Raw genomic sequence first — 23,934 nt, 5'->3', positions numbered from 1 at the left:
TGGTGAGTGCACACATGCACACACGTCTATCTGTGGGTAATTTCGTAATATATACGAAGTCTATGCTCAGGTCTGGCAACTTTACTTTCAGGAATTTATCTTTTCCCCCAATGTATCATACTATTTAATAGTTGAACATTATCAAGAAGAGTTATACAATTTCTACCTAGTATCTCCTTCCCCTGCCTCTCTTCTGGTCTTTTTTTTTTTTTTTAATCATTTTATTGGGGGCTCATACAACTCTTTTTACAATCCATACATCCATCCATTGTGTCAAACACATTTGTACATTTGTTGCCATCATCATTCTCAAAACATTTGCTTTCAACTTGAGCCCTTGGTATCAACTCCTCAGTTTTTCCCCTCCCTCCCTGCTACCCCCTTCCTCATGGACCCTTGATAATTTATAACATTTTGTTCTGCCTTAAAACTGTCCAACGTCTCCCTTCAACCACTTTTCTGTTGTCCATCACCCAGGGAAGAGGTTATATGTAGATCCTTGTAATCGGTTCCCCCTTTCTACCCCACCCTCCCTCCACCCCTCCCAGTATCGCCACTCTCAGCACTGGTCCTGAAGGGATCATCTGTCCTAGATTACCTGTGTTTCCAGTTCCCATCTACCAGTGTACATCCTCTGGTCTAGCCAGATTTGTAACACAGAAGTTGGATCATGATTGGGTGTGTGTGTGTGTGTGTGTGTCTGTGTGTGAAGCATTCAAGAACTAGAGGAAAGTTGTGAGTTTCATTGTTGCCCCACTGCATCCTGACTGATTGGTCTCCTCCCCGAGACCCTTTTTTAAGGGGATGTCCAGTTGCCTACAGATGGGTCTTGGGTCCCCAATCTGCACTCCCTCTCATTCACAATGATTTGATTTTTTTGTTCTTTGATGCCTGATTCCTAATCCCTTCGACACCTTGAGATCACAGGTTGGTGTGCTTCTTCCATGTGGGCTTTGTTGCTTCTGAGCTAGATGGCCTCTTGTTTACCTTCAAATCTTTAAGACCCCAGACACTGTATCTTTAGAAAGTCAGGCATCAGGGATATTTCTTAAGGATGCACTCATAGTTACACAAAAGTAAAATATTGTGAAAATCTAAATATTGATCAACCCACATTGAACTTGAATGAAAATCCACTTAAATATATTATGGTGTATTTGTACAACTGACTACTATGCAATAATTCAGAGAGAAAATATACTAATGGAATATCACTAAGATACATTCACTTACTTGTACATGCAGACAATCCCAAGGACGCTTTGCAGAACTCTAGTGGATGCCACCCACATGCCACTGTGCAGTTTCTATCTCTAGGGGCCACCACTTACGTAGAAACAGTGTGAACGCTGGTCTCTGAAGGTGCTTTGTATACACATTTAGACTTTTGTTATTTTAAATTATGTGAACACAGAGTCTAGTTAAATGAATGAAAAATTAGGCAGAATGGCTATGGAAACATGAGTGGTCAAATGGTAGCCTATGGGCGAAATCCAGGCAGATAGCGGTTTTTGTAAAGAAGAGTTGAACGGAAACTGGCCACACTCATTGGCTTACAAGCTATTTACATCTAAGTGTATAACCATCTAGTTGTTGTGGTGCTACATGGGAGGGCACGTAGCTGTGACAGACACCACAAGGCCCACGGCACCTAAGACATTTTAACTAACCCTTGTTGGGGAGAATGAAAGAGGAAATGTATGCCATGGATATAGCACACACTTGATACCCAACAAAATTTAGTTCTTTCATTTCCTCTCAAAGGAAAAGGTTTGAGAAAAACTTTTGATTATTACCACCCTCCTCCATTATTTTATTATACATTTACTTTAAAAATACATCACAAAAACATCTCACCATATCGGTGTCAATGGAAACTCTGAGTCCAATTTTATTCATCTCATTACTCTTTAGAGTTTTCAGATGAGGGCACAGTGCGGCACTACAAGCCATGGCGACTTCTTTTGCAAACTGGTATCGAGTTGATGAATTAGGTAAATCCTGGCCCTTCAGAAAGTAGAACACCTGGAATAGGTTTAATGAGGAAACAAGCCATGATTAAGTGAAAAAATATGATTTTTGTTTTCAACTTTATTAACAACACTCTAATACCAGTATCTTGCAATCCACTAGTTAAGAGCATTCTATATCTACTGTTCAATGCAAAATATATATAAAAACGTCAAGCCAAAGATTATGGAATATGGAAACAGTTCAGCTATTTTTCCCTAATGTTACTTTGTGGAGCAAAGGAAGCCTTGTTTAGTTGAGAGAACAATATTAATCAGTCTGACCTACAATATCTCCATCCTGTAGGGCAGCAGTTCTCAACCTGTGGGTCACAAGCCCTTTGGGGGTCAAATAACTCTTTCACAGGGGTCGCCCGATTCATAACAGTAACAAAATGACAGTTATGAAGTAGCAATGAAAATAATGCTATGGTTGGGCGGTCACCACACCATGAGGAAATGTATTAAAGGGTCGTGGCATTAGGATGGTTGAGAACCACTACTTCGGGGATAAATATATGAAGTTAACATCAAACAATTAAATAATGTTGTAGAGCCTCCCAGCTTAGGGAGTGGGGTACTGGAGAAACAAATCATAAGATGGAGAGTAGAGGTTTGTTTGACCTCTCTCTCCCTCATGGAAGTTTTTCTTCCTTGTCTAGCCAGAGGTCAGATAAAACCACACTGCTTACTTGGTTGTTTTCTGGGAAAAATATGGGAAGTATGAGAATAGAAAGTTTGTAAAACTTTCAGCCATTAAAATTTGATCTTTACATGGGTTTAGGCCACACCTGCAAAGAAAGCTTTGAAAAGCTATGGCCCACCCAATGCCCTAGGGGAAAAAACCCCTCAAAAATAAGTATTTTATTGACATCAATGTATAATCAGCATTCACACATAAATGCTATTTCCACATGTTTGAACATCTTTCCTGGAAATTAAGAGCAAAATCAAAATAAAATAATACCATCAAGTATCGTATCCTATAAACAAAAATGGCAATGTTACGAAACTTAAACTGTTAGTTGGCAGGCAAGTACCCTCATACAATAGGCTCAAATACTTAAAAAGAAATATAAACCTGGTGTACACAGGATATCTGGGGAAAGGACGTGTGTGTCTCAATGTGTAATGTAGGAAGTGTAATATGCCACACTTAAATATTCATAGTGAGGAATTTTCAAATAAAAAATAAATAAAACCAAACTGCACATTCATCATGGCATGTAAAGGGATAATCCTCTTTCTCAATTACCTCAGTACACTTTACAATCTTCTCCTCAGTTTCAAAATCTGTTTCCAGTTTTATTTTTTCACTTGGAAATCCTTGCAATGATATTCCATCCACTGAACTGACAACACTGAAGAAAAAAATATAATACAATAGAATTATTAGTCACATGGTGCTTTTCAAAACAGAATTGTTAGAGTTAAACAAATGTGGCGAGAAAAATGGTAAAAGCAATCAACTTAAAGCAGAGATCTCAATTATACACAAAATAATTATGTAATCGCAGCTAGTTACCAAGTTTTCTTCACTGTATTATATATTTTTGATGAATAGATTGCAAGTACTGTTTTATGCGTCCATTCAAACCTTCTGGGGTTTTAAAGATCTTAAACAGTCTCCTAACAGAAAGCTGTCTCATTAATTCAAAACTTTTATTTGGGATTCTTCAAAATTGGCCCTCTTGTTCCTTCTTTGTTCCACACCAACAACTAACCTCAAAACAAACAAGCAAACAAACTAAACAGCAACAAAAAAAAAATGGGTTAACTGCAAAGAGGAAGGAGCAACAGTAACATTCTGCAAGATCTCCAATTCAATTCCATTGTTAGTATTTACTTGAGACAATAGAATGTAGAATTGCCATCCAAAGGGAACCCTTTACTTAAATTTGAAAAAGAAGCACATAAGATCAAAAAAAGTGTCTTGCTGTTGTCAGCCCAACATCAGGCCCCAAGTGCTACACAATGGACCTTTTACCATTGGCCAGCTCTCACACTGTCAGTCCTTCAGTAATTCTCAACATCCGAGCAAGAAAGACAAATGAAGCTGCATGTACAAAAAGAACAGACCACATAAATTAATCGGCATATACCATATGCCAAATTAATGGTACAATTCCACACTCATTTTTAAAATACCAAATTTTATTAATGAAATATTTTTATCCCTCCTTCTAATTAAATCTATTACATTTTAGTAATGAAAAAAAAAAAGCCCCTACCCTTTGTTTCCTTTTTCTTCAGAATCCACCCAGCAGATATCTACATATTCTCTCAAGTCCACTGCGTCCGCTTTCCCGCACGTAATTCTGAAGTCCTTTTGCTCTCGCAGAGCTAGCCGCAGCCCATCCATGGTCTCCGGGGTCATCTGCACCATAAGGCCATCTGGAATGAGAGGGTCACAACTCTTTCACCAAGTGTCACTCTGCACACCCAAGTCACAAAGTCGCCCATCAAAATAAAATCTGTGAAAGAGATAAATTCAGACACGTTATCTTAATCGCTATTTTGCAATAGAGGAGGGGGAAAAAAACCCCAAACACTGTATTTTAGATGGTTAAAGTTTGTTTTTTTAAGGTTACAGAAATAAAACTGAGAACCCCTGCTTCTGGCTGTGATGAGATGATTGGCAGGTATTAAACTAGCCCTCTGAAGACTACCAATGGACAAAACAGATGAGGCAACTGCTTTCAGGTCCTGGTCAGTAAGTAGATCATGTAATACTGTGACCCTTAAAGGAAACTCAAGAGCGGAGTCCAAAATTGCCTGGGTTCTCTGCCTGGAGATAATTTCCGCACAGTGACCGCTGAGCCTTACTGAGCTCAGAGTGAAGAGATAAAGAGTATGAGCAAGCTAAAATGCCTACAATCTGGAGCCAAGACACTAAAGAGGAAGGAACTTCATGAACAGGCCACCAGAATACCCAGTACTCAGGAATCCCGTTTAGTCTTTAGACTAGGTCTACATGAGGCCTATCAAAGTAGCTGTTACAAGATTAAGAATAAAACAGGTCTAACAGAAGTCACGTGAGGCACAGGAGACGTTTGTAGTCTGGGCTAGCCAAAGTGGAGAAACCTTCTTAACACCCCAATAACAATTAATACTCTGATAAAACCAAAAGACAACCCTTTAAATAGCTACAGGCAAAACTGTTTGGAAGCCGAGTCTTGCCAAATTGGAGGAGGTTGGACTTGAACTTTCAGATCCAGCTTAACAAAATGTAAAATCAAGTCTACAGAGGCTTAAAGTGATCAAGCCATTGAAATGCCTACTAAAATAAAAATAAACATTTTTCTAAAGCTAATAGAACCTAAAATATACCAACAAAGACAACCAAATTACTAGATAGGAACGGGAGAACATGACCATCCCCCAAGTGAAACCCGTCTTGAGATGGTCAAGACGTTAGACCCAAGCAAAAAATGACAACAAAAACACTTTACAACGAATGATATTGCAAACACATAGACTAAAATGCGAATATCGGCTAAGTGAATGAATTCTGACTTAGAGAAAAACAAATTGGATAAAAAACCAAAAATAAATTGTAGAAATAAAAACTGCATCTGATGAATAAAACCCAGTAAACTTCAGGTGGCAAAAGAAAAAACTTACATAAAGATCAATAAAAATATCCAACCAGAAAGATTTAAAGAAAAAAAAAAGAAGAAAAATAACAACAGCCTGAAGACAATTGGGGAATATATTAAATAGTCTAGCATATATGTAGTAGGAGTCATGAAAATAAGAGAGAAATAAGGGCAGAAAAAAAATTGAAGAGGTAATAGTACTAAATTGCACACACACATACACACCCAAGAAGCTCGATAAAATCCAATAAAGATAAAACAAAGATAGCCACATTTGGTACATCACAATTGAACTGGTAAAAAAAATGATGAGAATCTCTTGAAAACAAACTTAGAAAAGAGAAATGCTAAATATACAGCAACAAAAACTACGGCTCCATTTTCACTGGAGACCATAAAGACCAGCAGACAGTTAAATGAGTACACACAGTCATACAAAAGCAACATAGCTAAGAATAAAATAGACTCAATAAAAATGAACAATAAAAATGTCTGAGTAGTCTAAAATAAGTCTTAAAAAGCACAGCAACGAGAAGAAAAAAGGGACTGAAAGCTTAACTGAGAAACTTCCAGCAAGATGGCAGACCAGGCAGACACATAAAACCAGACCCTCTACAACACAGGTACCAGAGCCATGCCGAAGCACGCACAGAGGATAACCCTAGTACTCGAGTTTCAAAGGGAAAAACAGAGCAGCAGATTGACTAATGCCCAGGAGGAGGAGGTAAATAAGGAGCCAGTAAGGAAACAGGTGGATTTTCTAATGGCCTGGCACAGTGTGCCATTATCAGTTCTGTTTGCTCAGAACTAGCACAAGTGTCCACACTGGTGGTTGACAATGAAAAGCGTGGCAGGCAGTGAATGGCTAAGGTCTCACCAACATACAATCATTGATTACATGCAAAATATAACAACACCACAATGTCTCGGAGAAAACATAAGATTCCAGTTTGTATGGAAAAGACAGAGTGACTCAAAGAAGTGACCAATGTACAGAGCCAGCACATTTCCTCAGGAAGAAAAGACACTGGAACTACCTAATAAGGAGTTTTAACAAATGATACTTTGATTCTTTTAATCAAGCTAGAGAAAGATCAACGAAAGCAAGGAAAACTCAGAAAAAAATATGGAAGAATTCAGGAAACACCATAAGGACAAAGGTAAAAATAAATGAAAAATTAAAAACCATACAAAAACAGCAAATAGAAATCTAGATTGACAGTATGATTTCAGAAACAGATAATACAATGAAAGAGTAATGGAATAGAATTGAATCAATAGAAGGCTAAATTAGTGATCTTAAAGACAAATCTCTGAATACTAAGCTGCTAGAGGAACATATTTTAAAAAAGAAAAAGTCATAGAACTATGTGTGGCTGGAATTCCAAAACAAGAATAACAAAAAGTGCAGATAAAACTGTCAGAGAGTTGCTGGAAGCAAACTTCTATAACATCACGAAAGACAAGGAGATGGGCATCCAAGAAGCTGACGGGATCCACAAATACGAGAGACCTCAAAAGAAAACAATGATATATCATAATCAAACCTTCCAAAACCAAAGAAAGAATCTTAAGAACAGCTTGGGAAAAAATGTTTCATACAAAGGGGAAATAGTAAGCTCTGACTTCTCAGCAGAAACTATGCAGACGAGGTAATGGGATAACCTATATAAAACTCTGAAAGACCTATAAGAAAAGAAACTGACTAGGTCATTTTAACATCCTGACCCTTCCATCCCACCTCCAACAAAAATTTAGGCCTGGGCGGATTCACTGGTGAATTCTACCAAACACTCAGAGAAAAGTTGGTGCCAATTAAAAACTAGTCCAGAAGAGACCGCAAAAAATTATGTTGTGAAACATGCATAAACCTGGTATAAGACAAGAGACTGTATTAAAAAACTCTCTACACACAATATTCTAGGAAAAATGCCTAGAACAATATTCCTAATGAAACATAGATGCAAAAAAATCTCAACAAAATCCTAACCAAATAGAATCCAACAATGTATCATGACAAAGTAGGATTAATATCACATACGCAAAAATGGTTCAACATTAGAAAATCAGTTACTGTAACCCATCTCTCATAAATAACACTAAGGAAAATAAATATATGAACATATCAATTGATAAGAGGATTTGACAAAATCCTACACCCACTTCAGATAAAAATGAACAAAATCAGAAGGAAAAATCCTTAACATAGTAGAGTATTATACAAAATCAACAGTCAACATTATGCTCAGAAGAAACTTCAAGTATTTCCCTTTTGAACAGGAATCAGACAAGGATGTCTTTTTTATTGATCACTCATATTCAACATTGTGCTGGAAGCATTAGCTAGAGATATCAAGCAACAAAGGGAAATCAAAGGCATTAAAATAGCAACGAAGAAATAAAACATTCTCTCTTATTTGCAGTTATGATTCTATACATAGGACATACCAAGAACTTAGCTAGAAAATTGTTGGAACTAATTGAACAATTCAGCAAAATGGCAGGACGCAAGATCAACATACAAAAATCAACTGTTCTTTTATACTGAAAAGGCCATCAGGAAAGCAATATTATTTACAATCGACACCCAGAGAAACAAGGGGCCAGTGTAAGGAAAATCACAAACTACTACTGAAAACAGCAAAAGAGACCGACATAAACGGAAGAACAAACTGTGCTCATGAATAGGACTGCTAAATGTCGTGAACATGTTAGTACTAACCAAAGCAGTCTACCACATAAGCCATCCCAACCCAGAATCCATCCTTAGCCTTCAAAGAGATGGAAAAACTCATCATTAACTTTACATGTTAAGGAAAGAGACCCCAGATAAGTCAAGTACTACTAAAGAAGAGGAACAACATAGAAGGCCCTTTACTTACTGATCTCAAAACCTATTACACAGTCATGGTAGTAAAAATAGTCTTGTACAAATACAACGATAGATATATAGACCAATAGAATATATTTTAGATTCCAAGAGTAAATCTACCTATGTATGGAGTTCATATTTGACAAAGGGTCAAAACATATTAAGTGGGGAAGACAATGGTGCTGCTAAAACTGGTTATCATTCGCAGAAGAATAAGAGAGAATCCATGTTTCACACATATTCAAAATCAAAGTTCAATATGAAACAAAGACTGAAATGTAAAACTTAAAATTAAAAAGATCATCAATGAAAACATGAAAGTTCATCAATGAACAAGTTTATCAAACATACTAAAAAACCACACAAATAGAATAGCAGAGATGTAACAGATCACTGGGAACTCCTGAAAAATTTGATCCAACTTATATGAATCAAAAGACTTCACCAAATGTGTAAAAAGAGAATGCATAGAATAGGGGAGAAATTTGAGAGCTGCAAATCAAAACAACAATGAGATATCACCTCACCCCAGCATTAATAGTAAAGTTAAAAACAACACACACACACACACACACACACAGAAAACCCCCCAAAACTGGCAAGATGCAGAGAAATTGGAAAGCTCATTCACTGCAGGTGGGACTGTCCAGTGATTAGGATCACTGTGGGAAGCAGTGCTTCCTCAAAAGGCTAGGAATGTAAATACAGTGTCACGCAGTAGCAATTCCTTAATTGGTCTTTGTCCTAAAGAACTATGAGCTGCAACATGAATATGCATACCCACGTTCATCAAAGCACTGTTCACAATAGCAAAAAATGTAAAGAATCAAAATGTCTAGCAATGGAAGAATGGATAGATACACTTTAGTAGATAAGCATAATGCAATACTATGCAATGCTAAAGAACAACAATGAATCTGCAAAACATCTCACAACACGGACGAACCTGGAAGAAAATATGGGAGTGAAATTCGTCAATAAAAAGAAAAACAAGTGTTATATAAGAACACTGTTAGAGCATATGTGCAAATGTGCTTGACACAAGGGATGTATTGTGATAAGAGCTGTAAGAGTCTCCAATAAAATGATTTATTAAAAAAATAATAAAAATAAAACATTTAAGAAATATTTAAAAATGAGTCTTTATGTTCAACATTTTAATAAAAGATCTTTAAAAAAATCATTTTATTGGGGGCTCATACAAGTCATCACAACCCATCCATCCATCCATTGAGTCAAGCACATTTGTTGCCATCATCATTTTCAAAACATTTTCTTTCTACTTGAGCCCTTGGTATCAGCTCAGTTTTTTCCCTTCCCCTTTCCTCCTTCCCAAACCCTTGATAATTTATAAATTATTATTTTTTCATGTCTTACACTGACCGATCTCTCCCTTTACCCAAAAAGATGTCTTTTCTATGTAGCATTTCGCTCTTATATGGAGCCTTGGTAAAAATAAAATTAATGTTATGTGTGCTTCCAAAGCTGAATGTCACAGTTGAATAAAAAAATAAATAAAACACTGTTAGAAAAAGTCAAGAAAAGCTTTGGTACTCAAAGAAATATTCTTTTAAAAAAACATTTTTTGATGGTTGCCAAGGAGAAGGAGAGAACATCCTGGGCTCTCCGGCAGACAAGCATGCTCCTGGTGAAGGGGAGGGGCACTGCATAATAAGAGGGAGGGCAGTAAACCTCACGGAGGCAAGGGAAAACACTGGGAGGTTTCCCAGAGCTACAGGCAATGGAGGCGAATGTTGTTCTATGCACAACCTTGAAATAGTGGTGCTCTATGAGTAGATGCTTAGACAGACATGCAAGCTGAACAGATGTGGGAGGGAGTGGGGGGAGTATAGCCACAAAGAACAGACTTGATAGGAGATATCTGTATATGTATTTACCTTTGCTGAAAATATATTCATGAAAAAATGACAGGGAATTCCCCATATTTGATAAAAACATTATAATCTAGATAGCCAAGAACCTCCAAGAACTCCTCGTAGGATAAACTCAGAGCTCAGCACTACAAGCAGCACATGGCCAAAGAGAGCTGTGCGAGGTACATGAAAGCGCACTCCATGAGGGACAAGACAGTGACATACTGAAAGCGCTGTGCAGGAAGACTGGTGACCAGTTTCTTTGATCACTTTCACACGGAATGGGATATGTTGACACTACAAGCCGACATTCAGCTGAAGTCCAGAGCGCATGCACAGTTCTGGAACTTACTCACAGAGGGAAAGTACCCAAACATGAGAAAATGTGCTACCTCCTTGACGGCATTATTCGGCTCTACTTACTGATGTGAGTCAGCCTTTTCCCACGTAAAGATCATTAAGTCCAAGCACCGTTCCACCATGACTGATGATCATTTGGAAGTGTGCTTGAGGCTGGCTGTCAGCAGCTGCTGTCTGGACTGTGCATCCCTGGCTCATTCCATTCAGTGCAAGTCATCAGAGTAAACTCAGGTCATGACAAAAAATATACTTTGTTAATTGTGTTGTGTTGTGCAATATGGACTCATGGGGTTACGCAAGGTACATAAACATACATTGTACATATAAAGAATTCTCAATGCATTTATGGATAAATGTAATAAATAAATGTAAAAGTTTTGCATTTTTGTAGTTGGTAGATTTTGACTTGATCACTTTGTAAGCAGCTCGCATGCTGAAAAAGTGTGAGCCCCTGCAGTAAGACAGAGTAGAACTGCCCCGTGAGGCTGAGACTTGAAATCGTTACAGGAGCAGGCAGCCTCATCTTTCTCCTGTCGATCTGAACCGGGAGCCTTGTGGCTTGCAGCTCAATGAGCAGCCCACTGTACCACTAGCACTCCTTCAGAGACACCTACCAGGTCAGCACAAATAAAGTGATAACACCACACCTGAACATTTAGATCAGCAGGAAATTTTATATTCCAGGAAGTGTGCAAGTTGGTCTCACTACTTAGACACACAATTTAGCAGTATCTTCTAAAGTTGGACATTTATTTACCAACTGGCCCAGATATTCTACTCCTGAATAATATCCTACAAAAACCCCTTAAGACTAGTGCCCAATTTAAGAAAGTTACTAGCACCAATGTTCATAATAACAAGTCACGAAAAACAATCCAGATACCCATGTCATTATGTCCAAAAACATTTAATAGCATTGATTAAATTGCCCACACGAAAAGCATTAAAAATGAAGACACCATAGTTGTAGGCAACAACATATCTAAATCTTAGAAACACAATTCTGAATAAAAATATGACATATGGTAATATAAAGAATATCTTTTATTAATACTGCAAATATGCAATAAACAATGTATTGTTTTGAGATACGTACAAGTGGGTACCCCCCCAAAATGGAATTTTTTTCAAAACTATGTATTTAAAGTTTTTAACAAAATAACCTTATCACTTTCAAAGTACTCTCCATTACACTTAATACATTCGTCAAATCTGGATTCCATTCTTGGGAACATTTTTCAAACTCATTTGTTTGGATGGCTGACAGCACCACTCTCGTTTTTTCTTCACCTCATCAAATATTTGTCCTTTCATGTCCTTCTCCATTCACAGAGACAAAAAGAAGTTGCAGAGTGAGGTCAGGTGAGTCAGGTCAGAGGGGCAAGAGAGGCATGCCGTTTTCTGCCCCAAACTGGCACAGAGATGGCTGTGAGCGCAGGGGCAGTGTTGTGGTGGCAAAATCAGTCCCCTTCTGCCACAAATCAGGTCTTTTTTTGTCACCCCATTATTTTTTATCTTTTCAAAACCTCTAACCAGAAAGTTTGATTAACAGTCTAACCTGGTGGAATAACTCCAAATACACTAAGAGTAGACATTTTCGTCTGTTTGGGAAATTGACGGACACCCAGAACAAGGTTTGTCATCAATTGACATTTCGTTCTTTTTGGAAATGAGAAAACCACTTGTACACTTGTGTTTTTCCCATAGCACTGTCCGTATAAGCTGTGTTCAACATCACAACAGTTTCTGCAGCATTTTTCCCAAACAGGAAACAAAATTTCACAGCCATATGCCGCACTCTTAAATCAGTCATCACAAAAAAAACGAGGTTCAAGCAAAACTACTCTTATGCAACAAGTCACTGTGACCAGAGAGCACCTTCCCAGGAGACACCACTGAGGGCACTCCCTCCCTCAGAGCGAGCTGCTGGTAAAATGCACACCACAGAGGCTCTGTTCCGCCCAGCACAATGCTGGGTTTTTGGGGGGTACCTCCTTGAATATACACAATGAGAAGCATGAGAATGAGAAACATACTATTCAGGATAATACTTAATTCTTGAGGAGAGAAGGAAGGGGGCATAAGTAGATTCAAACATTGGGGCTGGATGATAATTTTGCATAAATTACAAAAATTTTTTATAAGCACCAAATATATATCTTTAAGGTAATACAAAACAGATTTGCCACAAATCCATCTAACAACATAAAATTCATACCTTCAACTATACTGGACTTAGCAAGAAATCCTGAAGATGTTTTTAGAGCTCCATTGAACACCACAAAACTTGCACCTGTCACTGAATGAAAAAGAGGATACATGAAAACAGATTATCCTCCACCATGATGCCACAGGGCAGACAATTGTAGACAATTCTGGCTCTCATAAAGAGAGTCACAAAAATAATTCGGCCTCAGCCACACAGTTATTTCGGTAACCAAATATTGTTTCTTAGAAATGTAGAAACCAAATAAAACTTTCTAGGGAAAGGGTGTGTTTTCATTATAAATACAAGTTTAAAAAATACTTTTACTGTTAAAGAATTAATCTTTTACAGTAAACTTGATTCTTGTGATATTGTATAGCACAATTCTCATTAAGAACTTTTACTTTTTTTCTAATGAAGGAAAAGAAAGTGCTCTCACTATACAAAATATCTTCTTATGCATAAACCCTATGTCCTAAAAGAGAGAGAATACATTATTTATATCTTAATTTGCCATTGTATGTTTGTTAAATACACACTGAATGGAGAGCATGGCACATTTTAAATATGCAATAAATGTCAAGCCCACACTAATAACATTAGAAAGCTGTTGAAAACAACCCAAATTTCCATCAACTGACGATTGGATTAAAAAGCTGTTGTATTTACATACAATGGAGTACGAAGCATCACTCGCTAAAAAGCAGTGCTGAACGTATGAAGCACATCGCTGCATGGGAAGAACTGGAGGAATCATGCTCAGCGAAGCAAGTCAGGACTAAAGGACAAGTACAACATGAGTCCGCTGAGGTCAGCTTTAAAAAAGAAATTGCAAAAGGGCACAGGGAAAAAGCTACTGTATACAGACATTCCTGGGGTGAGGACCAGGTAATATGGCAGGGACCAGACCAAATGCAGGGATACACATGGTAGACAACTGAAAAGGAGGTGGGGAAAGGAAAAATAATAATAAAAAGGAAATGGGTAGAGGGGACACAGGGCACTAACCCACCCAGACAGGATATTGTTTATATCTCCACAGGGAAAGAGGGACCAGACTTCAACCCAGTGCTCCAAGATGTGAATACAACTTGCCAGTGTGGAGTAGGGAATCAGTGGAGAGGTCTAGGGGGCTGGCCCCAATCCCAACTACTAAGTAGACACCTGCCCTTTCCCCCAAAAGAATTTATTTCAAAGGACAGCATTGAATCTGCAGCTCCTGATCGGAGCACACGGGAGCAGATGAAGAGGGAGGAGAAGAGAGTGGAGCACATCCTGGCCCATCAGGCCATGAGGACGATGTTCGCAATTAGAGCAGCCATTCCAGAGAGGACCACGTGGCCGGCCCCACTATGTGACATGTTGCCCCTCATTGACCCATATCCCTACAGGAGACAACACCAGAGACACAGTGTGAGAATTGCACCCAATCTGATCCCACCACACCGAAGCAAAACACTAAGGGGGTGCAACAGAACAGCAAGGGAATGGAGCAGCGATGTCCCCAGGGAAGGCTGAAGGTGGACTTTTGAGCCAGGACATGGTGCCCCAACAGACTGGACTGGAAAACACTCCTAAAGGCCAACAAACAATCCTTGAACTAACTACAAGTGTTTCTTTCTTGTGTTTTGTTTTTTATTTTTGTCATTGGTTTGCTGTTGTTTTATTGTATATTGTTGCTTGGTTTTGCTGTCTTGCTTTTGAGCATGTTATTATCTCCGCAGGTCTGTCTAATAAATATGATAGACTGGATGAACAATCTTGAGGAGAAAACAGCAGAACTGACAGTTCCAGGGCGACATGGGAGAGAGGGAAGTGGGGGGTAGGGTAGTGGTGTTAACAAACCCAAGGACAAGGGAACAAGTGATCCAAATCAGTGGTGAGGAGGGTGTGGGAGGCATGGTAATACATGATCAAGGGTAATGTAAACAAGAGGAATTGTTGAATCCCTGGTGGGGACTGAGCATGATGGTGGGACAGGAGAGAAAGTCAAAGGAAATAGAGGAAAGAGCTGGGAGGAAAAGGGCATTTATAGATATCTAAAGATATTTACATATGCAAATATATTTATATATGATGGGGAAATAGATCTATGGGTATATATATAGATTTAGTATTAAGGTAGCAGAAGGACATTGGGCCTCCACTGAATGCAAGAATACTTTCTTCTATTAAACTGGCATTCTATGATGCTCACCTTCCTGACACAACTGCTGGGGTTTTAAAGGCTTGAAGGTAAACAAGCGGCCATCTAGCTGAGAAGCAACAAAGCTCACATAGAAGAAGCACACAAGCCTGTGCGATCATCAGGTGTTGAAGGGATCAGGTATCAGGCATCATCAGAACAAAAAATCTTATCATAGTGAATGATGTGGGGAGTGCAGAGTGGAGACCCAAAGCCCATTTGTAGGCCACTGGACACCCTCTTACAGAAGGGTCTCTGGGAGGAGATGAGCCAGTCAGGGTGCGATGTAGCAACGATGAAAAATACAACTTTCCTCTAGTTCCTAAATGCTTCCTCCCTCCCCCACTATTATGACCCAATTCTACCTTGCAAGTCTGACTAGACCATAGGACGTAGGCTGGTACATATAGGAAATGTAAACACGGGAAATCCAGGGCGGATGATCCCTTCAAGACCAGTGGTGTGAGTGGCAATACGGGGAGGGTAGAGTGGGTTGGAAAGAGGGAACCGATTACAAGGATCTACATGTGACCTCCTCCCTGGGGGACGGGCAAAAGAAAAGTGGGTGAAGGAAGGCGTAGGACAGGGCAAGATATGACCAAATAATAATTTATAAATTATCAAGGATTCATGAGAGAGGCGGGAGCAGGAAGGGAGGAGGAAAAATGAGGACCTGATGCCAGGGGCTTAAGTGGAGAGCAAAAGTTTTGAGAATGATGAGGGCAATGAGTGTACAAATGTGCTTTACACTATTAATGTATGTGTGGATTGTGATTAGAGTTGTATGAGCCCCTAGTAAAATGATTTTAAAAAAGAACATTAGAAAGCTAACCAAAAAAGCAAAGGAAGTAAAATTAAGATAAAATATTACAGAGGGATAATATTTTTACTTAATAATTATAGTATTTAGAATGTCTGAAACCTGTGTCAGTGAGAGTCTAGGAAATCAGGCATCCACTGCTGTGAATGATGCAAATCTGAACAATCTCTACATAGGACAACTTGATCATACTTAATAAAACTATAAATAACACATATTCTGTGATGAAGTAATTTCACTTCTAGGAACTTATCCTACACATGTGCAAATTGCCAAGATGCAAAGTTATCCACTGTAGTATCTTTATAAATTCTCAGTACTTGGTAACAATTATACCTGTTACAATTAATAATGGACAATTAAATGACAGACACAGGTTGTTTTTATTAAGTGCCAACCAGTCAGCTCTGACTTCAGCAACCCTATGAACAACAGAATGAAACACTGGTGATCCTGCAACATCTCCCAATTGTTATGAAATGAAAACTTAAGTGGAATGAACAAGTTCTTTCTATACTACCACTGTTGGGTTCTGGTGAATGGATTCCAACTCACAGCAATCCTATGTGACAAGAAGAGAACTGTCCCTTCTGGTTTCCTAGGCCACACTCTTGACAGGAGCAGATTGCCAAGCCCTGTCTCCTGAAAAGTCACTGGTGGTTTAAACCATTGACCTTTCAGTTGGCAGCTGAGCGCTTAACTATTGGGACGCCACCATGGCTCCTGAAACATTCCATCCTACCAGAATAATCGACAAGACATGTTAACTAAAAACTAAAGCAAGGCAAAAAAACAGAAGAAAAAAATGTTATAACTTGTTTTTAAAGAGTTAACATAAAAATATGTGTGTGCCTGTGTATTTGCAAAAATTCACAAACAAAAATGTTGCTGGAAAGATGGATAAGAAATTGACAAAACCTATGCATACAGTAGACTTGAAGTTATCCATTCCATACATTTGTTTAATCTGCTTTTTGTACATAGGAAATATTAAAGTAAATTGTCTTATCATCAATTCAGCCCAGAAGTTTTATAGATATACATATACGCACACATATAGGGTATATGTGATGTACACACACACATAAACACATACACATGCCATATACTATTTATTTTTCCCCTTTGATAGGAATGATATTGATAATGGTGGTATCATGAATAAGCATTCAGAACCATAACTCTCACCTTTCTTAGGATGGCCAGGTACACTGTTGACCTGTGTTTGATAAATGCCATCATTCTGTACACAGACTAGATGAGAATCTGCTTCTGTACTAAAACTAGCTCCAATGCTAATAACATGCTCATTAGAAGAATTTATGACTTTCATTACCTGGAAGGGAAAACACTCATTTAGAAACTCATATCAACATTATATGTCTTTACTGGTTATAATAATTCATATCCCTGATCAACCTTATAATTATCAAAATTGAGTCAGGGCAACTCCCTGGAATGATATATAAAAATGTTTTCAATAAAACAGTAAGAAAAAATGTGAAGGAAAAAAACACATTTAAAACAAACTATAAACGAATTCCTCACTAGGAAATAAATTCTCAAACTTAAAAAACAGTGGGTATTTTGGCAGTACATATTAAAACATCTGATTCAAAAAAAAAAACAAAAAACAAATTTAATTTGATGCAATTCCTATAAGGACACTTGATGTTTAAGAATTATCTGCAAGATTCAATAAAAGCAATTATACTTACATCACTGTATTTTTTCCGGGGTATTTTTATGCAGCTTTTGCCCATTTCCATATGAATCAATAGATGATCTATATTATGCAATGTATACTGGTAATTCCGAAGGTCCTGAATAAAAGAATCAAATTCCCATGAACTTTAAACTACCACTAACCATGAACATTTACCCATTTATTGAACGCTCTTAAAAAGGCTATCAGTTTATAGTTTGTCATGTTTACTACCAAAGTTCCATCCACAAAGCCAGTATCAATTTAAGTAAAGCAACTAATCCTTCCAGCTACGCCACATCAGTTACAAAGATGATCAGTCTCAGAAAGGTGCCTTGGTATTTGGAGGTGAATACCTCTTTAGGGCTACAAAAGCAAAACAAAATAGAAACAAAAACACACTCCCCAAACCAATCCCACTGCCGTCAAGTCAAATCCAACTAATGTTAATAAGCGACTGTAAATCTTTACAGAAGCAAGCAGCTTCACCGTTCTCCCAAAGAGGAGTTGGTGGATTTGAACCACTGACCTTGAGGTTATCACCCAATGTTTTGCCCACGGTTACCAAGTTTCCTTCCTTATCGATACAGATCAACTAAAATAGAGTATTCAAACTAAGCATGTATAAACAAAAATGAGTCTCCTTGGAATACTTTTTTATATCTCTAGTTAATTAACCAGTGCTGCTATCACAAAATCACCATGAGTGGGTGACTGAGAAACAAACATGTACTCTCTGTGATGGTTATTTCCGACTCACAGTGACCCTGTGTACACCAGATCCTGCACCATCCTCATGGTGTCATGATGGTGTTCAATGTGTCGATTCAGCTGAATGAGGTCTCTCTTTTTCACTCATCTTCTATCCAGCATGAGATACTCCTCCAGGGACTGGTCCCTCCTTTGACATGACGAAAGCATGTGAGACTATGTCTTGCCATCTTAAGGAGTATTCTGTCTGTTCTTCCAACACAGCTTTGTTCATTCTCCGGGCAGTTCATGGTATATTTAATATTTCTTGCTACCACCACTATTCAAAGGAATCAATTCTTCTGTTCCTTATTCACTATCCTGCTTTCACATGCAGGAAGCAATTAAAAATACCATGACTTGGGTCAGGTGAACTCTGATAGGTTTTATACCATGACTTGGGTCAGGTGAACTGATAGGTTTTGTGTTAACTGGCTGGACCAGGATTCTCGATGGTTTAGCAGTTAAGACCTCGTTCCCACTGATGTTATCTAGTACGATGCAATCACCTCCGTAATAGGGCCTGCCAGGAGCATCCATCCAGTCAGTTCTAAGATCAGGGTGGGATGTAACACTCTTAGTAAGATCACAATCCTGATCCGATCAAATGAAAAACAATTCCCTCAGGGGAGTGGCCTACTTCTAATATATGAGGGCACTACAAAAAAGCTTGCTTGCTGTTTCTAGGTCTGGATCCTGTATCTGGTTTAGTGACGTTTGGTACTCTGAAGTTCTTGTCTGCCAATCATAAAGTCATCATCAGCTTTCCATCTGACCAGTCAACATTAGATTTATTCAACTCTGCTGCCACTAGCCTATCATCTTCCTACTAATACTGGGTTCATCAGCCCCCACAGCTACATGAGTCAGGAGAAGCCTACATCCTACATCTGACCCATGGATTTGTAACTTGTCGGGACTGGTTAACTTACTCACTTCTACTAAACTAGCCATTTTACTAACTTATTTTTTTACATAAATTTTATTGCATCAAAGCCTCAAAGGCAGGTCTAAAGGAATTCTCTAAAGTGGAGCTGAACACATCTTAGATCTTATCGTCAGCCTGCTAAACCGTTACTTTTCAGAAACATATGTAACACACCAAAATTTTTTGATATCCTGTTTTTAACTGTCATGGCCTGCTGAATTAAAGCAGCTGAATTTGATACAAGTTCAAAGTTGTTGCCTTCAAGAATTAACTCATCTTTCTGGGCTTGAGAAATGGAACAAGTAGCACCTGTCCTCATATAAACCCCCCAGATGTACATTTCACCCAAGAAGTTATGGATTTCAGCAAGAGATCCATTCTCCTGAACAACCGCACTGATGGTGGAAATGAGCACACAGAGACCTGGTCTTGTATGGTAAGTGCAGTGTAACACCCTTGGTCATGTTCTGTATACTACCACAGAGAGTTCAGACTAGCCAGTTCCTTTCCATTTCCCCTCGATCTGTGAACATGAAAGCTCTTGTTTTTCTTTCCAAGGAGTTCTACATTGATGTGACTAATGGCTTCCCCTGGGGCCCTTAATAACTGTGCATCTCTTTAGGGAAATAATGTACATTCTCTGGAATGTCGTCATCTGGATACTGAGAATGGTCTTCATTCTCATAGTGCATGTGGCAAAGATGAGCTATTTTCTTCTTAAATTTCACACCCTAAGACATACACCTTAGGCCTCAAAAGTGATGTCTTTACTTTTTAACACTTAAAAGAGGTCTTTGTCAGCAGACTTGCTCGAAGCAATATATCCTGATTCCTTGACAGCTACTTCCATGAGCACTGATGGTGGAGTCTAGTAAAATGCAATTTTTAAATCATTTATTAGAGGCACATACAAATCCTATCACCATCCATACATACATCAATTGTGTAAAGCACATTTGTACATTCATTGCCCTCATCATTCTCAAAACATTTGCTCTCCACCTAAGCCCCTGGCATCAGCTCCTCATAAAATGAAATTCTTAACAGGAATATTTTTCCATATTTAGGACTATGTTGTCTATTGGCCCAGTCGTAAGGATTTTGGTTTTAAGTTGTAATCCATACTGAAGGCTGTAGTCTTTTATCTTCATTAGGAAATACTTTTAAGTCTTCCTTGCTTTCAGCAAGTAAGGTAATATAATCTGCATATCACAGGTTTTTAATGAAGTTTTCCTCCAATCCTGATGCCATGATCTTTGTACAGATGATTTTCTTGGATTATTTTATTAACACACACATGGTGTATGGTAAAAGTATATAACCCTGACATACACCTCTCCTGACTGTAAATCACACAGTAGCTTCTTGCTCTTTTCAAACAACTGCTTCTTGTTCTGTGCACAGGAGTCACATGGCCATAATCAAGTCACCTGGAATTTCATCCTTCATAATGTTATCCATAACTTATTATTCATAGTTCAATGCTCTTACACTGTCAATGACACGTAAGTAAACATCTTTCTGTTATTTTCTGCTTTGAACTAAAATTCCATCTGACATCCTTTGTTTCGGGTTCTCTTCTGAATCTAGCTTCAATTTCTGGCAGTCCTTGTCTATGTCGCTGCAGCTGTTTTTCAATTATGTGCAGTACTTCACTTACACGTGATCATGACATTGTTCAATAATTTCCAAATTCTACTGGATTATCTTTCTTTGGAATAGGCACAAATACAATCTCTTCCAGTTAGGTCAGTGGCTCTCAACCTTCATAATGCTGTGACCCTTTAATACAGTTCCTCATGTTGTGGTGACCCCCCAACCATAAAATTATTTACATTGATACTTCTTAACTGTAATTTTGCTACTGTTATGAATCAGGCGAATCCTGTGAAAGGGTCGTTTGACCATTAATGGGGTTGAGAACCGCGGAGTTAGATGGTCATTTATGTATTTCTCTCCCAAATTATCTGACATAGATGAGTGAGTGCTTCAAGCACTCTACCCATTGTTGTTGAAACATCTCAGCTGATATATTGTTAATTCCTGGAACCTTGCTTTAAAAAAAAAATTTTTTTTTAAACCCATTCCTGCAATGCAGCTTGGGCGTCTTTCAGGGCCATTGGTCCTTGAGCATATGTTGCCTCCTGCACTGGCTGAAATCTGACCAATTATTTCTGATAGTGACTCTGTATCGCTTCTTTTGATGCATTCTTCATGGTTCACCCTTTTGTCCATACATTTCATACTTTAGTCGGAATTCAGGGTGCCAGCTCCTTGGTCTCTTTTCATCTCTTCCTGTAGATCACAGGGTCTAGTACGCCAGGAAGAGTTCCATGGGCCTTGGCATTAATCTTCCCCTGGTTATAGGATTTTCTCATCACAGGGACACAGGTCCAAAGGGCGAGGCCCACTCCTGGTTCTTTCTGGGTGGTAGTAGGTCCTATTGTCTCTCTTCTTTGATCCATTTTAAAATAAAAAATGATGCAGGCCACACTCCAGAGACATTCCTCTTGCATGGGACCAGCGATGTAACCTAAGGATGTTCCATTCCACCCTAATAACCTTACAGAAGATTGCTTGATCACATCATCATCATCACATCACTGAGAACCATGGCCCAGCTAAGTTGGCATATATATTTGGGAGGGACATAATCCAATCCATGACCCTCTAAGCAGGTGACTTTAATGAACAGAACTATCTTTTCTCATAGCTTAGGAAGCTAGAAGTACAAATTCAGGGTGCCAGCTCTAGGGGAAGGTCTTTTTTTCTCGTTTCTTTGTGCTTTTGCTCTTGGGTGATCTTCATGTGTCTTGGGACCTCTCTTCCCCAAATTCTGCTCTGCTCCTGGACTAACTTCTCTCTAGTCCGAAAGAGACTAAAGAAAGATACACCCTACACTAATCCGTCTTCATCACTATAACAAAGGCAAGCTATTCTCAAATGGGATTATGACCACAGGTTAAATGGCTAGGATTTCCCACACATATTTCGGGAATCATAATTCAATCCATAATGCTATGGTAATAGGTAAATACAGTTACAGAAATCAGAGGTATAAAGGATCTTGAGACCTAATTTAATCCAAGCCATCCCAATACAAATGAAGAGATTCAAGATACAGTTTCTTCAAAATCACAAAACTGACTTTTATGCATGTATTTTTTAAAAGTTCAACAACTATGTAGCAGCCTCACATTATGAGTACACAGGAACTGAAGTAGAATGAACCCAAAATCAATCAAAGCCAGGAGCGTATAAATGCTGCATGTCAGCTCTCATCTCATGGTAATACCATGCACAGTTGGGTTGAAGTATGATTCATTAGTTTTCATCGGCTGATTTTAAGAAATAGATCAATAGAATTTCTATGTTAATCTGGAAGCTCCACTGAAACCTCGATTTAGCACCACAGCAACATAAAGCCTTCGCTGACAGACTGTGGATACATTTAAGATAACCTGGCCAGGAATGGAACCTAGCTCTTCCCCAGGGAAGGTAAAAAGTCTACTTGTGGAGTACCACTGCTCTCTTGCACATAAATTGCTGTTGTTGTTAAGTGCCATTGAGTTGGTGTCAACAAATAGCAGCCCTATAATAAAACAGAACAAAACACTGCCTGGTCCTGTACCGTCCTCACAACTGTTACAATGTTCAAGTCTATTGTTGCAGTCACACTCTTTGAGTCTTCTTATTTTCAGGGTGTGGCACATAAATAAGGAGCTGTTTTATATATATATATTTGTTGTTGTTTGTTTTGCATTTATTTGGTTTATTAAGTGCACAACAGTTGTTCACCACTTCACAAATATGTGCTACTGTGATACTATGGAGCATTTAATTTTTGTAGGAAACCTGTTTTAACATTGTATCTGTTCCTCTCCCTCAAAGAAAATACAGATCTTGAGTCAAATCACATTGGATCAGGCGCACCTTCGTTTTCCAAGGGAGTTCCTTACTCAAACCCTGTAGAGAATCTTGAACAGCAGGCTCTCCCAATGCAGGAGGCCTCTTGACTTTCTGACTACTGCTTTTATGAACATTAATTGTGGATTCAAACAAAATGAAGTCCCTAGCTGTTCGACTGTTTCTGTTTATCTGTCATGATGTTGTCTACTGGTCATGTTTTGAGGATTTGTTTTGTTTTCATTTTTACACTGCATTGCAATCCATACTGAAGGATCAGCAAGCACTTCATTTTCAGAAGCTATTATATTCTGAAAAGCAATTTGTCAAAAAATAAGAGCCCATTTATGTTAAATAAAGTAGAATTTACTATAAATGAACTTTCAACGTGCCAAATTAAAATAGGGAACTATAAATCTGTGATATCTGCTGAATCAATCTGGGTGACAGTATAAACATACATATTAATAAAAGTATTTAAATTACTCACAACAAGTAAATTCATAATAGTGTGTCCTATTTCTCCAAAAAGAGGTTTGCGGCCTCTGATACTTGTTAGAGGTGCAGGATATGCTGAAACATAAAGAAGGAAAGCTGGTTTCTGAGAATAACTAAAGAAGTGCTGAATGTAGCACCTGCAATTCTCTCCGCCACCCTTTTTTCTTTGAACAACTCATTAAGAAACACCAATCATAAATGACATCTGCTGACCCCAATTCT

The 23,934-nt window shown here is 38.4% G+C and overlaps 1 protein-coding gene across 4 annotated transcripts in view; it reads right to left on the bottom strand.

Moving 5' to 3' along the window:
• ZFYVE16 (zinc finger FYVE-type containing 16) overlaps positions 1-23,934 on the bottom strand; it is a 62,022-nt gene that overhangs the window by 5,298 nt on the left and 32,790 nt on the right. For all 4 annotated transcript variants that reach the window (XM_075541220.1, XM_075541223.1, XM_075541221.1 and 1 more), the window contains 7 exons: positions 23,705-23,787; positions 17,644-17,748; positions 17,114-17,261; positions 12,933-13,013; positions 4,241-4,403; positions 3,265-3,370; positions 1,858-2,025 (listed from right to left, as the gene is read on the bottom strand). In XM_075541220.1, coding sequence (XP_075397335.1) covers positions 1,858-2,025; positions 3,265-3,370; positions 4,241-4,403; positions 12,933-13,013; positions 17,114-17,261; positions 17,644-17,748; positions 23,705-23,787 — 854 coding nt within the window. The remainder of the gene's footprint in view (positions 1-1,857; positions 2,026-3,264; positions 3,371-4,240; positions 4,404-12,932; positions 13,014-17,113; positions 17,262-17,643; positions 17,749-23,704; positions 23,788-23,934) is intronic.

Source organism: Tenrec ecaudatus, chromosome 2 (assembly GCF_050624435.1).
Source record: "Tenrec ecaudatus isolate mTenEca1 chromosome 2, mTenEca1.hap1, whole genome shotgun sequence".
Taxonomy (NCBI): domain Eukaryota; kingdom Metazoa; phylum Chordata; class Mammalia; order Afrosoricida; family Tenrecidae; genus Tenrec; species Tenrec ecaudatus.
Note: the sequence above shows the minus strand (reverse complement) of the source record. Positions and strands in the feature narration are given on the sequence as shown.